Source organism: Branchiostoma floridae, chromosome 19, assembly GCF_000003815.2.
Source record: "Branchiostoma floridae strain S238N-H82 chromosome 19, Bfl_VNyyK, whole genome shotgun sequence".
NCBI classification, from domain to species: Eukaryota; Metazoa; Chordata; class Leptocardii; order Amphioxiformes; family Branchiostomatidae; genus Branchiostoma; species Branchiostoma floridae.
Genome location: NC_049997.1, coordinates 11,442,846 through 11,459,480, shown reverse-complemented (window position 1 = coordinate 11,459,480; position 16,635 = coordinate 11,442,846). Strand labels below are relative to the sequence as shown.

Genomic DNA, 16,635 nt, shown 5'->3' with positions numbered 1-16,635 from the left:
GTTGACATGAAGCAATATTTCAGCAATGATGGGATTAATACAAAGATTGAATAATCCCTTCTTTCTTTGCCTCTGTTTTTTAGGGAGACCGTCCTGGTGACATCTGCTTCTCCCTGAGATATGTCCCCACGGCGGGAAAGCTCACCATCGTCATCCTGGAGGCCAAGAACCTGAAGAAATGTGACGTGGGCGGACTCTCAGGTCAGAACAACTGTCACTGTGTGGTCACTAACTTACTAACAATTCTTTCCTGTTTATACATGAAGATACATGTGAACTGTATACGCACGGCTTATGTGTCAGCCATAATATATTTTGGAATCAATAAGACAGTTGTAAAATACAAAGTAGTAGTTATTGGTACAAATTATCATTGATGAAAAGTTTAACAACTTTCAGCTGTCTCTACTAAAGCCCTCTTAGCTATTGTTCATGCCTTTTTGTAATGCTTAGTGTATCAAACTGTGAGATAATGTTTCATCTCTGTAAATCTATTTTCAAAAATTGTCAAAAGTTTATTGATGAAAAGCTTTCAATTTACATTCATTATGTAGACAATATCTTCATTAACAACTACAATCAACAACTATTTACATTTTTGGCTTTGTCATTTGTCGAATCATGAGAGAAACTGTATTGTATTTACTAAGTCGTGAACATGGAATCCTCACCATACCTTTGAATAAAACATCTTATTGAAATAAACCATCTGCTAACACCAGTATTACATTCTATTTCCAGATCCCTATGTGAAGATGCAGCTGTACAGTAACAACAAGCGGCTGAAGAAGAAGAAGACCACCATTAAGAAGCGAACCCTGAACCCCTACTACAACGAGTCCTTCACCTTTGAGGTGCCTTTTGAACAGATCCAGGTGAGACTTTTGGCATCACCTCAGGGGTGGAGCCATTAGTGTATGAACATTGTAGTAGATATAAGGATTTGCTTACAAATATTCGAACAGTTTAGTATGTGGATTGTGGCAGCTTTATTTGGGATATGGTCATGGTAAAGAGAAAATAAGGCACTGAGAGTTAAGTACAGAAAATGTGACTTGGGCTGACTTTTTTCTTGAGTATTACCAACTGAATATGTGTCAAACATCATATATCAGTGCTCCATTTTGTGTTTACCCTATAAACATACCATTTTCAAACGTGAAGATTTCCTTTAAGTGCCAATAATACAGATTTAGGGTACCCATAACAGGATACTTAATATCTATTTCTTCCTCCAACAGAGGGTGGAACTGAAGCTCACCGTCATGGACTGGGACCGCACCAGTAAGAACGACCCGATCGGCGAGCTCCGACTCGGCCCGAACGCCGCGGGGGCCGAGCTGCGACACTGGAGCGACATGCTGGCCAACCCACGCCGACCAATCGCGCAGTGGCACACACTGACGGAGCTCGAAAAATGAAGCAGTCTTTGAGTTCTGTAGGCAGTGGGGGTCATGTCAAAACACTATCATTTTCTAAAGCAAAGTTAGAACAGTCACAAATCATTGACACGTAATGTTGGCAGTGTAAAATCCACTGATATTTTTAGACTGAAACATTTCTCCGCATTATAGCAGTTCTGTATGTATTGCAATTACACAAGGTAGCCGATACGACCCTTTATAGATGTACAGAATATAGATTACTATTACTAATTTATCTTTGTTTTTAATCTCATGGGTAACCATTGTAGTATAGAAGAACATCATGTCGATTATGTGAATTCATTTCCACTGTTTGTGAAGAATAGGATATCATGTGTACCTCACACATCAGTGCAGGTCATGTTATAAACAGTTTGAGATAGAGAGAGAGGCTCCACCCAAGAGGTGTTGCCAAAAAAAACCTGACCACAACATGTAGATAGGCTTTATACATAGGTTGAGTCTGTGCTATGATGTGATCTGTGGTCTGTTGAAGTGCCAAGAAATACAGTTGTAATCAGGAACAGTTTCATTGAATTTTGTGTCTTCAGCTTGTAGTTCAGGGCTTGAAATACTTTTCTGCATTACTACATGTACACCACTAAGATTTCTAAAAGAAACTTTTTAAGAAATCATTGCAATTATTGTTTTTTTTTGCATTCCATATATGTGATAATGGCAAACACAGTAAAATAAAATTCACATGTATCCATTACATTACCTGTTTCAGGTTAAGTGCAGGTAAAACTCCAATATTACCTGTGCTAGTCTTTCTATGCAGGTGGTATTTCAAGCCTTCTAGATTTCATTGGTGATATGTCAAATGTCTGTGAGCTTCTGTAATTTTAAGAAGCTTTTTTGCTGTCTTGAGAAGCCAGTTTTTCTGCAAGAGGCCAGTTTGAGAAATCTTAAGATTATGCATTGTTCCTTTTTGTTTTAATTTGTTTTTCAATCTTGAAGGAAATTTCTTTCTTTCTACATTTTGACCACTATGATTCAGAAGCTCTGTGACTGTGTGAATGAATCACTCTGGAAAGTTGAAGAGTTGTAACTTCTCAATAATGTTAACTTCTGAAAATTATACTGCTTTACCCAAAAATGTGTAAGAATTTCAATACAAAACGTGAATGAGATATTATATATGTGGATTAGCTTTTGTGGTATAGTTATGGTCAGTACTAAGTCCTGTCACTGTCTCTACACTTTGTGTCCTGTGTCTACGCAGTTCTTTGGAAGATTGTCATTTTACACGTATCTTAAGATAGACATATTAATGATAGCACTGGATACAAGCTTAAGTGGTGGAGTCATGCAATTTTCTAGCAGTGTAACCTAACTATCAGGTGGCAGAGTATCTCAGCATCATCTGGAGCAAAGAATTGGTCATGCCTTCAAATTCAGTGAAGATATAACATTTAATACACAGTTGTTTACATTGGCACCTTTGATGTGCAAAGTCGCCATTCTATTATTGTGCTCTGTTTGAATACATGACAATACTTTTTGACTTCAGATGATTCTGAAGAAATTGTGTTGCTCCACCACTTCCTTGTTAGCAAACCCATGCCATTTTGATGCTAAGGGTGACATACAGTAGGCTGTGCCCTGTGAATAGGTACTGACAATCTACCAACTGTTGTAAACCGAATCATTACAGTATACACACCACTAGAGCATAGAATGAAAATTCTTACTGCCCTTAAAACTGGTAATACTATATATTGTAATCAAAAGTATACGTTCTGGCAAATCTTTATTGAGACATTTGTATTTACTCAATCTGTATCTTGTGGATGCCACTGCTAGATGGATTTTCGTTACCTTCTTCCTCATAGAACCATGCTCTAAAAGTGCCACCTGGCAGAATAGCTACAAACTACAGTATATTAACATTGTGCATCTGCATCAGTTTGTTGTAATTCTCTGTCACACACTCTAACTTTTAACATCTTTAAAGTTTTATGTCATATGATTCTTCATGATCATGATAGCTGGATAAGTTGTACATAGAGAATATTCATATATGAATTCTGCTGTATACATTTTGTAGTGTTTTACTTAATATATTATTGAAGTATTCTAACTGTAATGATTGGTAGGCAAGTTCTATGATTTGTCCTCAAAGTCATGTTTAGTCTACTGAAAGCTGACAATTTTGAGGGAATGGGAAATAGCATTTGAATTCTCAAGTTTTCAAATGCTGCTATAAAATGTGAAATATTCAAATCTTTGATGGAGCAAATTGTGGGAATGAAGATTGATATTGAGGGACCAGAATTATGTGTGAGCCAAAAAATTATATGATCATACAATATACAGGTTGTCAAATTGTTTTGTCAAAGAATCACAAAAGAATATTGTTTCGTCAAAAATTGGCTTCAATGTTGAAAACAGAACCCCTTTTCAACCTGGGTCTCCCAGTTTTAGATGAAATGCCATTTTGACAACCATAATATTTAGATCATCCAGTCAAGAAGGTTCTATGTTAGACCCTCCTAGATAAAATCCTAGATTGCTATTGGCTTGAGTTGACTGTGTGTGCCAGTGTGTGCCTAGCGATGTCAATGACTTCAAACATGCCAATAAATGTGAAATCCTTGTATGCTGAGTTCTTGTGCGTGTGTGTACATTTTTACTAGCACCGTGTATTATATAGGTAGGTACTAGGGACTAGGTAGGTAGGTAGTAGTATTATATTACAGTAGAAGCCAGTTAGCACAACAGATTAACACACACTTCTGTTAACTACACGGAATCCCCAAATTCCAAACAGGTGTGGTCCAGCTAGATAACTTCGCATTATTGCACCAGCCCGGGATAACTGCACAAAATTCACTGGCAAATACAATGTAGGCCGTGCAATTAAGCGGCTTCTACTGTGCTCAGAAAACATGCAGTTAGTGATAAGAGCTGACACTTTGTTTACATACATGTAACACTAGTTCACCTTTATACGTGAGCCAACCTATATCCATTGATTCTAAAGATAGGGGTATTTAGGGATATCCAAATGGTTGTTTCATATTTTGATATTTTCAAAATATTGCAGCTTGAAACCATCCTTTGACTTGCTATCCCTATTCTACTAGATAACCTGTTTTTTTTTAATGAACGGTTACTGGTGCCGGTGTCGATGCAAATCGACACCGGTGCTGGTGTCGATTCATTCTGACCAATCAGGGGAGCGATACCCACCTGCCTGGCCTGAATCTACGTGTTACGGCGTCATAACCAACGTGGAACGGGGCCTTCTGATTGGTCCGCGGCGCCTGGCTATATGATAATTTTCTTTAAAAGTTTTTTTCTGAAAAAATCTTAGAAACAACAAATAAAATTGGTGTGGCCTAAGTGTAGTTTATAACTTAAATGTCTGTGTGCTAATCTGGGCATCCTTGGATAAAAATGACAGAAAATGAAAATGAAATCGATATAAAGTATAACCTATTTTATCTCTTGGCGTTTTTCCTATAATGGACGATGAGGTCCCAGTTTCTTTTGACTTCTATGTCTAGATCTCTGCAACCAAGGATTTGCTTTAAGCCATAATAGTCATAGTAGGGTGAAATACAGTATACTTCTACTTACAGTATCACACAGTCTACAAGCGCCGCCAAACGGTCAGGATCATCATTGCAAGTAAATCTGCATTCAACAGGAATAACAATGATTTGATTTTCACGGTTTCCCACTGGCGATTGATTTTGAGCGATATAATTTTTATGTGTTTGCTTCAGTGGAAAAATGACTGTTGACAGGCTAGCGCAGGATTGATTGGAGTATCTATATGTGACTTTTAGAGTATGTGACTGATTAGAGCAAGGACAGGGCAAGAAAGAATTATGACTTAACATTTCACGAAAAGAAAACTGATTTACTAAATTTATATGAAATAGCTATGAAATTAAAACTAAGCAAGATTCTGTTTTAAAATAAAGTGAAGGAGGTATGAGAGTATTGTTTTGAATGTTACTGAATAGTACGTTTTTCCAGAGATCGCTGGCTTGGTGAAGACTGAAATGACAGAAGTTTTGGCGAAAAAAAGCTCCAAATCTAATCCCTCACAAAAGCCGTTCTGGAAATGTTTGTCTCGAAGTAAGAAAATGTGCGACTACATCGGTTCATTTCTTTTTGTTTTGTTTGTGAAATGTTTCAAACATCGTCTTTCTTCACTTTAAACGGTCTCATTTCCTACATAGTATAAAGTCAAACAAGCGACCGTAGATAACACACTTTGTGACGTAATTATGGTCTGTCAGTTGCGTTGTTTTCAGTGGTGTGTGACATTGTGTTTTATCAAAAACCATATTCAAAAAATAAAGCAACAACCATTGGCCCATGACATCTGATCAGATGTTATACCATAGATAAGGTGATAATTATGATACTCAAAGTGGGACAAAATTTGTCAGGAATACCAGAAACAGTTGGTCCAAGATATCAGCTGTTGTCGTTACACCAAACATAATTCGACGAACACCTGTTCACGAATCACATATGTAACTTCCGCCGTGTCAGGTATAACTATATCACAACACCGATGATTTTTACAGTCCCAAATATTGAATATGATGAATGCAAAGAGCGAAACGAAATCCAAACGATCCAAATTGCGAGAGAATATAGCGGTGATTTGGGAAATCGACGGACGGAAATTTACCAGAGGACGAAACGTTAAGACTTAACATGATTGTCACACGACTAGTCACGTAAATATCCGATATAACTGTATCTATACCAATGTATACTATGCCATGATATTGACAAATAACGACGGACAGAAGACATGAAGAGTTTATATGACTGTAACATTAAAATATTAACAAGCCGATATTACTGATATTTCAAACATAAGAACAAGAAATACAAAGCCTGGACAAGACACAAACACATTCTTAACAAAAATAAGGGGAAACCATCAACCAATGCAACCAATAGGTCATATTGATGCCAAATATATAACAAAAATTCCTGTACTTACCAACACAACATCGGCGTAAGAAGGGGGGGGGGGGGGTCACGGAACAGCTAACAGCACGAACGATATACAAATGTATAACAGACAAGGTCCCCTATTAACTGTTAAATTACGCAATTAAACGACGTCAGCTGTTGTGGTCACATCAGGCATGATGCGACCAACATCTGTTCAAATACATCTGTAACAAAGAGATAAGGCGATTATCGAACGCCGAAACCGCATTGCCTGTTCCACAATACCGAAAATTTAGGGTGATCTGTGAAATTATTACATCGATTATGACAACAGCTACTACGAGAAAAAAAGATCATTTCACAACTGACAAAAGACGACATGTCAGCGATCACATACGAATGCGGCAAACGGACATAGAGATCTATATCTCTTGCGGTTACCCTCCAGTCACAAAGTTATAAACCTTTCATGATTCCTCCATTTCCCAAATTTGGCAATTTGACGGTCGTTTTAGACAAGTTAATGCCACTTAGCCACCACATATAATGTACAATATATGATGTACGAGAATGTAGGGGGCGCTTTGACAGGCGGACATGGGCTCTTTGCACGACACCTAAAAACCATCATTCTTACGTCAAGTAGCACCTTCAAGGTCATTCTAGATGTATGTAAAGATGTCTGGACCTATTTGGGAAAGCTTTCACCGTACTAAAGCCTAATTTCATGTATATATTCACAACTTTACAGTTCAAAACCTTATACCCTATCATAGCCTAATCTGCAGTACCGCTCTCGGTCGCCACCTGAAAAGTGGCTAAGACGACCGTCAAATTGCCAAATTTCCGTGTTTTCGGGAATGGGGAAATCGCGAAAGGCTCGCAAAGGGGTTTGATTACTTTAGGCTTATTTTCCTCTTTTATGACAAAAAGATGACAAAAACCAAAGAATAGCAACTTCCCAAACAAAGCCAGGTCATAAATGTTTCCCTTAAGTTGCATGGATTCTTTGTGCCGATGCAGAACTTTGGGCACAGGAGCCGTTTTGAATGACCGCTTAAAAATGAAACGATTTAGTGTTCTGTTTTTGCGGACAGGAGGGGGCAGATTAACTAGATTAACTAGAGTCAGAATGGCATTCTGTGTACTGAAGGTGTGCTTAAAGATATGAAAATACTTGGCAGATTTTGACTAAAGAGGAGCACAGAATGAAGGTATCGCAAAAAGTTGACAAGATGTGTGAGCACCTAATGTTTTCACATTTGAAGCAAGTGTTGGCTGTACCTAATTGCAATAAAGTGTTTCGATTTAAGTCCAACAACTAAAATCAGTTTCTTTAGAGCAGCAGTAGAGTCAATTCTCCTCTATGGGTCAGAATGTTGGACTCTGACAAAAGCCCTAGAGAGAAGACTCAACGGCACATATACGAGAATGCTGAGAACTGTCCTAAAGATCTCATGGAGAAAAAAAAAATTAAAAACAAAGTCCTTTACAAGGATATACCGCCGAAAGCCGAAACTATTCGGCAAAGGAGACTGCGTTTTGCAGGTCACTGCTGGAGGAAAAAGGATGAAGTAGTGCACAAACTGTTACTGTGGAATCCGAACCACGGAAACAGGGGCAGGGGAAGACCGCGTAAGTCATACACTAAGCAGCTTGCTGAAGACAGCGGTTTGGACCTGCAACAACTTCCCGCAGCGATGGATGACAAAGAGGGGTGGAGGAAACTGGTTATGTGGAGACTCCGAGCGAGCTCGCCGGAGTAAGTAAGTAAGTAAGTTTCTGAAGCAAAATGATATGTTATGTGATAGGAATGAAACTGGTAACTCAGTGATAAAATGGAGCACAATGTGTCATTTTCATAATTTATCAATTTGAATTTGGCGTTCTGCGTAAAGATGCTAGCGTTAACAGACAGTGTTAGATGTATACCATGTAGGACACATTAACGCAAGTTTGTGCAATTGATTGTCTGTTGCTATTGAGATGTAGATATTGCATTTATTTTGTGTAATGAGTCTAGTGTAATAGAATGAATCTTACCACATGTCTTCGCATGATTACGGTTTGGCGATTATAAGTTTCCCTACAAGTTTTGATTTTGCGCTGATACATGTTGGGCCTATCAGTTTATACTCAATGTAAACAACAGAAATATAAATACATGTAAAGTATAACAAAAGTATTACCTCGCCAGGAAGATAAGGGTACGTACTTTACCTTTCAATGTTTCTGCTTCAGGAGTGTAAAGGCCCCCTCTCACTTGACGTGCGGCACGCTTGCGGCATTGCTGCGTTCGAAAACGCAGATGTACCCCCACGGAACCTAGAGGTGCCGCAAGCAAACCTAGAGGTGCCGCAAGCAAACCTAGAAGTGCCGCTTGCAAGCGCGATGTTTTTTAAAAAGTTTAAAAATAACGCAAGTGGCAAGATGCCGCAACAGTGCCGCAACAGTGCCCCAACGGTGCCCCAACGGTGCCCCAACAATGCCCCAACAGTGCCGCCACCATGCCCCAAACAGTATCAAGGATATATTTTGCCTATTTTACACCAAGAATCAAAACTAAACATCATTTTATCACCGAAAAACTATTTTAGATGTATTTCTAATAATTTTACAGTGGTTTTCGATCCAGTTAAAACACTGCGAATTCCAGAAAACTTACCTTGTATCCGTATTCAGAGTTAACTTAAAAATACATCTTTTGATTTATTTAATGGAAAGTAGGTCAGTATTTTATACTTGAAAACAAAAAATAAGTAACTGGTTTATCGATTAACCTACGGATGTAGAGATAAAGGTTATCGTACAACGTTCAAAAAGAAATTATTTATGGTGGATGATAACGAGTTTGCGTTTGCGTTATAACGTTACAAGCTAATCATTGCTGGTAGCCTGCCACCGATAAAATACAAAATTGCAGTCATTCAGACCCATGGGCCATATTTTTCTCACTTTTTACAAATATGATAGACTTAGACATCAATAGGCTGGCAAGCCATCCGCCGACAATGAAAATACTCAGCGTCATACAAAAAAAGTATGAAATATCAAACATTTTCATTTTAGAAATTTGCAAAATTGGTGAATAAACATATAAACATACATAATTACACATAACGTTACATGGTGCAAAACGTACACATCGAGTGAAATCTGGTATATAGTTCGTGTCCGTTCATTTGGGTCATTTCCTTTACTGTAAAAGTCTTTCAAGGTTACTTATAGCATATGTACCATATAATTCATTATCAGAAGGGAAATCTTTTCATTATAAATCTCATTTTGGGGCATTCTCATCATTTTACGGTGATTTTTCATAAATTGACAACGCTGCAATTGTCAATAACATGTTCATTTAGTCTAGAAACGCAACAGTGCCGCACGTCAGTGTGAGTGCAAGACAAAATCGGCGAAATTAACACAACAGTGCCGCAGTTAACGAACGCAGCAATGCCGCAAGCGTGCCGCACGTCAAGTGAGAGGGAACCTTAAGATTCGAGATGTCCCAAGATCATCGACACTAAAAACCAAGTCATCTCCAAGACATCAAACAGACTAGTAATAATATGTCTAAGACATATTGAAGTACAACCTGCCGTGAGAATCAAAGTACACAATCATCGCGTTACCTTTATATGAAGTCAGACTGAGAGGCTTTTACTTGTGGTTTATTACATGTACACAACCACAACACATTTTGACACCTTAACACCAATCCCCAATTAATTGCCCAGAATTACGAAAATATATCATAACAATACATTAATGTGTCTTACATGAAATGTATTTAACTTTGTTAACGATAGCGTCTATAAGGAGAACGTTAAATTTACATGATAAATTATGATAATGACAATGTACTCTCATTTAATTAGATTCAGTTACAAGCTGCTGTCACATAACATAACATTATCTTAATCAGTCGAACTGCGTTTATTGCAATTAGCTACAGTAAAAAAAAACCTGTTAAATATGAAAAGAATACATGTCTAGGCACTCTCCTATCGTAGTATAACCTTTGCAAGGAATTAAGACATCCATTCTGTACACTCATTTTGGCAAAAGCTAACCCAATGTATTTCTTATAATTTTCCTTCATCAGGAGACACGTACACTGTAGGTTGTATTGTTTCAAAACGCAGGATAACAAACTAACTTCTACACTATATGTCTTCTTCCACCAACCACACCAAACTGCTCCCGGCGCTCAAGGTTATATTACTAATCTCTACCCGCTGTGCCGCAAAGAAACTCCTCTGCCAGCTAAACTCATTCCCAAGCTTATGATATACTTTCTTATGCCACAGCAAGATCTGCTTGGAGATTAAATATTACATTCCATAGGCGGCTACACGGCTACACCTTACCTCGTGTGGGAAGAGAAAACGGCGCTATTGATAAACACACAGACAAAAACATCTTTGCATAATATTGATTCACACATAAGAATAATTTTGGATAGGGTAGTCCTTCAGAACGTGACAATTTACAGGACATGTACACTCTAACTTACATTGAAGAGTAAATTGCAAAGGAAAGATGTCATTTATGACCTAATATGCCATGGTTTTGTTCGTGAACTATCTTATGCATTGTCATTTTTCACTATAAATGGTCTAATTTCCCGAAAAAAAGTCCACTAAGTCTAATAAATAAAACCCCTTTGCGAGCCTTTCACGATTTCCCCATTCCCGAAAAGTCGGAAATTTGGCAATTTGACGGTCGTTTTAGCCACTTTTGCGGACGCGGCCGGGAGCGGTACTGCAGTTTGGGCTATGATAGGGTATATCGACTCGACTTTTGAAATGTGGAAATATTCAAGGAATGAAGCTAAAGCAAGTGAAAACTTTCCCAAATAGATCCAGACATCTTTACCTACATCTAGAATGACCTTTAAGACACTAGTTGGCATACGAAGATCGATTTTTAGGCGCCGCGCGAGGAGCCCCTGTAACACCATGTCCGCCAGTCGAAGCGCCCCTACATTCATGTATACATCATATCTTGTACGTAATGAGCAGGTTAGCTATGTGTGTGCTCCTAATCCGCATTATATTAGGAACTTTGGTATTTTACTCAACTGTTCATCTGTTTACATGGGACAAAGAAGCGAGACCGTTAGTTAGAAGACATAGCAATCTTGCACCCTAACATCTGCTTGGAGATGAGGTAGCTTGTCTTAATTTCGAAGGCGGTGTAGCAAACTAATCTCTATACGATCTGGAGATATCTTCTTTATGTTACCCTCTTCATATATATAGTTACATACTCCAACAAATCCAGTACTGCCCGGTCAACAGTCGTATTCCACTGAAGTAAACACACACAAAACGTACAACTCACAAAACCAGTCAATGGTGGAAAACTTTTTTATAACATAGTTAACGTTACATAACGTTCAGTATTCAACCCCGTCCTTCCGCCGCCTAGTAAAAGCTTGCATCAAGTTACATGAACTACCAGTTTAGATAGATATGGATATAGAATTGTTAGGCAGAATGCACTGTCTTGGCTATAGCGATGAACGTTTTCTACGGTACTTACTTTCATAACTACTAGAAGTCCCTTTACCGGTCACTATTGACTGGTTTGACTTTTCTTAACGATTCAGCCAAAGCATCGGCCCAAAGTACCATTATAAGGAAAACAATACAAAATGGTGGAGAGTGTGCTTTTCATTGCATGCAGTAACAAGAAATTCATTTGGATAAACTACATAACGTTACATGTATTACCTGTGTGCATTGGAAAATATGTATATCATAAGAACATCGAACAAAAGGCTGTTTACGCCAAGTTTACTAAGATCTTTTAAACTGAAGAGACAGAAAAAAAGTAGAAACTATTAGATATCATCGATGCATGTAGGCTAGATGGTTATCATGATTTTATTTCTGACATGTACAGTTGATGTGCAGTCTGTTTCTCCATTCGTAGTGGAAGGGGGCAAATATGAGCTGAATTTAATCTTAAGCCAAGCAAAACTTGCAAACAGACAAAAATTATAACGTTACATATATCTATAACTAACTTTGTGTGCCATTGCTGTCACAATTGCACGATAGACAGTACGTTTAGTTTATATGTGAAGGTTATCACGGTGATTTGAAGTCTCATTTGGTGCAGACGACACAAGTGAGTTCCCTCCCTTCCACGTAGTTAGGACACTGCAGGGCACCACAGCGGGCTTCCACGGGGTAGAACCGCGTTGCTGAGGTCTGTCTTCCTTGCCCGCCTTGTACTGTCTCAGGGTTGTCATCCATGCAGACGTACTCTGTGGCAGTGTGGGTGTACGAAGCTGCCATGAGGTACCCATCGTACTCCTCCGTCCAGCCGGTGGGGCAGGTGTTACGGGCGGGGATCATCAGCTTACTGCCGCGGGTTGGGACGTAGCAGACTGTACACGGGACGTCATGGGCATCAAGAGATGTGGAGCCGAACGGAGCGTTTGTAGCAACCCGATATTCCGCTCCGTACATGTACGCGCTGTAACCGCTGACTCCGTCCTGATACCTCCCCCACTGTGGGTTGTTCGGCAGACACTGATAGTTGGTGCCGCCGCCGTCTGTACTGGTTATGTAAGACGTTCCTCCTGCCACACCTAAGAATCAAGAAAACCACACCGTAACTTGACATTTGTGCGCACTTCTACGAAGGACCATTGGGTCAAAACGTGTTTTAGCGAAAGAGCTGTGTGCTCACAGCGAATGGGCTGCGTGCTCGGCGAACGAGCTGTGTGCTCACAGCAAAGGGGCTGCGTGCTCGGCGAACGAGCTGTGTGCTCACAGCGAAATGGCTGTGTGCTCGGCGAAGTACCTGTGTGCTCACAGAGAAAGAGCTGTGTGCTCACAGCAAAGGAGCTGCGTTCTCGGAGAAGGAGCTGTGCCTCACAGGAAAGGGGCTGTGTGCTCGGCGAACTTAGCTCCGCAGTGTGCTCACAGCGAAGGGGCTGTTACACCAGGCTGAAGCTGGCCGCTGATTGGTAGCCGCCGATCCAGCCGCCGATTCGTCATTAGACAAAACATAGCATCCCATTCCAAAATTCCTAATTTCCTTTAAAAGCTTAAATGGATATCAAAAACTGCTGCATGTTGTCTATTATTACCGGTATATGTATATATAAACATAAATGATAACAGAAAGTAGTATATCAACGATTAAGCACAAATAATAGACCCAATTGGGCGGCCAACTCCGGCCTGGTCTAAAATCGGCTGCCCGTTTACGGCTTGTAGAGCAATCTGCTACTTATCTAAACGTGGCCCGTGAATTTTAAGACGAATTTAGATAGCGCATACCCTAACGTATTCAAAACAAATATCAAATGTTACGGGCCGAATTTAATTAATGAACTAGGGGGGAATTAATAGGAAATACCAAAACAAAGGGGGCGCTAAAATACGCTGCTACACGGCTTGAAGAGCAATCTGCTACTTATCTAAACGTGGTCCGTGAACTTTTAAGACAAATTTAGATAGCTTATAGTTATACCCCAACGTATTCAATACAAGTATCAAATCTTACGGGCCGGATTTAATTGATGAACTAGAGAGGAGCTAATTGAGTTGAAGCAGTTTGGTCTATAAGAAATCGGCACTGAGCTCTAGTTCATTTAGTATATAAGCTATAAGTTCCTCTTAAATGTTAACGGGTCACGTTTAGATACGTAGCAGATTGCCCTACAAGCCTTTTGGCAGCCGATTTTAGCCCCCCTTTGCTTGGGTATTTCCTATGAGTTAATTCCCCTCTAGTTCATTAATGAAATCCGGCCCGTAATATTTGATATTTGTTTTGAATACGTCATTTGGGTTTGCGCTATCTAAATTCGTCTCAAAATTCACGGGCCATGTTTAGATAAGTAGCAGATTGCTCTACAAGCCGTATGGCAGCCGAATTTAGACCAGGCTGAAGTTGGCCGCCGATTGGGCCTATTATTTGTGCTTAATCGCTGATATAATACTTTCTGTTATTATATATAACGGATCAGTTACATATATTGGGTGGTAATAGACAATATGCAGCAGTTCATGGGCTTTTAAAGGATATCAGGAATTTTTAGTTTCTTCGAATGGGCGTCTGAATGATGCTTTGTTTTGTCTATAAATGACGAATCGGCGGCTGGATCGGCGGGTACCAATCGGCGGCTAACTTCAGCCTGGTGCACAGAGCTCCTTCGCCGAGCACGCAGCCCCTTTGCTGTGAGCGCACAGCTCTTTCGCCGAGCACGCAGCCCCTTTGCTGTGAGCACACAGCTCTTTCGCTAAAACACGTTTTGACCCAATGGTCCTTCGTACACTTCGATTTAATCGCACGGAAAAATGGAAAGTTCTGCAAGTTTGCTAACATAACGAAGTTACCTCGTTAAAGAACAAATATTCATTGATAGACAGACAGAAACACAGTTGCATTCGTTGAACGTCTTCTTTTTTCATAACATGAAATGTGAATGTGGCAACCCCTGGCTCGGAACGTGACAATTTACGGTACATGTGCGTTACACTTCTAGAACATTTTTATTGGCGAATTGTAAAGGAAACGTGCCATTGTTTTGTATGCAAAATTTCTTCAATAATTGTCATTCTTCATTCTAAATGTTCGTATTTTCAAATAAGGCCATGTTGATTTGATTATATGGATGACATCCCCTGGGAACTCCAAAACTGATGCGAGCGAGCGAATAAAAAAAAAGTTTGGCCAAAAACAAAAGCTGCCTTCAGTATGAAATCAAAGTGGCCAGGAATGTTGAACATAGGACTAAACATACATAGTATGGTATACCAACAGTTAGGTGTAGGGGCCAGTAAATCGTAAGGGTGCAAAACAGTTTTTTTTCTTCTTGGACCAATCCGAAAAAAAAACAGACCTGAAAAAAAAATCAGAGGAACAGGTTTCGCCAATTACAAAATGAACACACTATGTCGGCAGGCATTTGGGGTCTTACCGGGGCCAAGAAGACAACAAGAGCCAAGTCAAGTAGAGTTTATAGTCAATTGTACCAAGTTTCTACAGTCAAAGGTACAAAGACAGTGGGAGTCGAATAATCCACCAAACAGATTCCTTTGTAGCATGCAAAATTGACCAATTACCATTGTTTTGAGTATTGCCAGTTCTCAAGTTTCCACAGACAATTAGGTCCAGGTTTAGGTCCGGACCTGGAAATGATCCCCTGGACCTGAATTTTCTGTACTGGTACCTCTCCCTACCAACAATAGATTTTTTTCTGTCACATGTTATTCTTTGACTTTAGATTTATTTTGGCATTCTATGGCATTAGTTATCTGTTTTCTGATCTTTTTTTTTATGTACGGAATATCTGTGCTCATTTTATAGCTGCTTTGCACAATTTATTGTGTGGTAGAAAACTTTTTTTTTTTTGGAAATGGCCGAAAATTGGTGCGAGCGCGGATGTCATCCATATAATCAAATCAATATGGCCTAAGTATCAAGAATAAATTTAAAAAGCCCTTTTGTGAGTCTTTACGATTTTCTCATCGCCGAATATATATAGGGAAATGTGGCAATTTGACGATTTAGCACTTTTGTGGAGGCGGCAGGGAGCGGTACTGCAGATTAGGCTACATGTATATGAAAAATACCTCACCAGAGTAGACGGTTGTTGCTCCAGACGGACAAGTCTTCCTGCCCCAGCGGACATACACAGCACCTCCTGAACAGTATGATATACAGTTTGTATAGAGTATAAGCTACAATACTGTAATCTAGTGCACATATTCCTACCCTTCTCGCTTCTTTGAAGTCCGCGGTTCCCTCAAAAAGTAATTGCCATTGGTTTTATAATAGGCTCATTTTTATTTTTCATTATAAAATCAACGCCACTAACGTTCCTTTTTAATGGGACCTCGTATAATAGTTCTGGAAATGAAAGTACATATCGTGAGGTTAAACACATAGGAAATATAAATTTACCCGTACGATTTAGATCCTATTACAGTAAACGCTAGTTCACCTTTATCCGCAGGGTAACCTATATTCGTTGCTTTCGAAAACGGGTATTTAGGGATATCAAGTTGACGGACGATAGTTTCAAACTACGATAGTTTGAACATATTAAATCTTGAAACCACCGTCCGTCGACTTGATATCCCTCAATACCTTTTGGGTAAACATAACGAATAAAGGTTACCCAGCGGATAAAGGTGAACTAGTGTTACAAGTAGTTTGCTGTAAGTGGGGAAACATGGTTTGTATCTGATTATAAGGCGTAGTCTCTCTCTGCTGTGTAATCTATGCGCTACACGCAACTGCTTATGGTACC

At 39.4% G+C, this 16,635-nt stretch overlaps 1 protein-coding gene and 1 long non-coding RNA gene across 8 annotated transcripts in view; one reads left to right on the top strand and one right to left on the bottom strand.

Annotated features, from left to right (window-relative positions):
• Nucleotides 1-4,032, top strand: part of LOC118406658 (synaptotagmin-1-like) — a 41,241-nt gene extending 37,209 nt beyond the window's left edge. For all 7 annotated transcript variants that reach the window (XM_035806900.1, XM_035806898.1, XM_035806901.1 and 4 more), the window contains 3 exons: nt 84-201; nt 742-875; nt 1,242-4,032. In XM_035806900.1, the coding sequence (XP_035662793.1) occupies nt 84-201; nt 742-875; nt 1,242-1,421 (432 nt within the window). In that variant the 3' untranslated portion in view covers nt 1,422-4,032. The remainder of the gene's footprint in view (nt 1-83; nt 202-741; nt 876-1,241) is intronic.
• Nucleotides 4,033-11,710: 7,678 nt separating this feature from the next.
• LOC118406694 lies at nt 11,711-16,320 on the bottom strand. Its single transcript, XR_004830067.1, has 2 exons — nt 15,961-16,320; nt 11,711-12,960 (listed from the first exon to the last, which is right to left on the bottom strand). It is a non-coding gene; the product is annotated as an uncharacterized LOC118406694 (long non-coding RNA).
• Between the last annotated feature and the right edge of the window lie 315 nt (nt 16,321-16,635).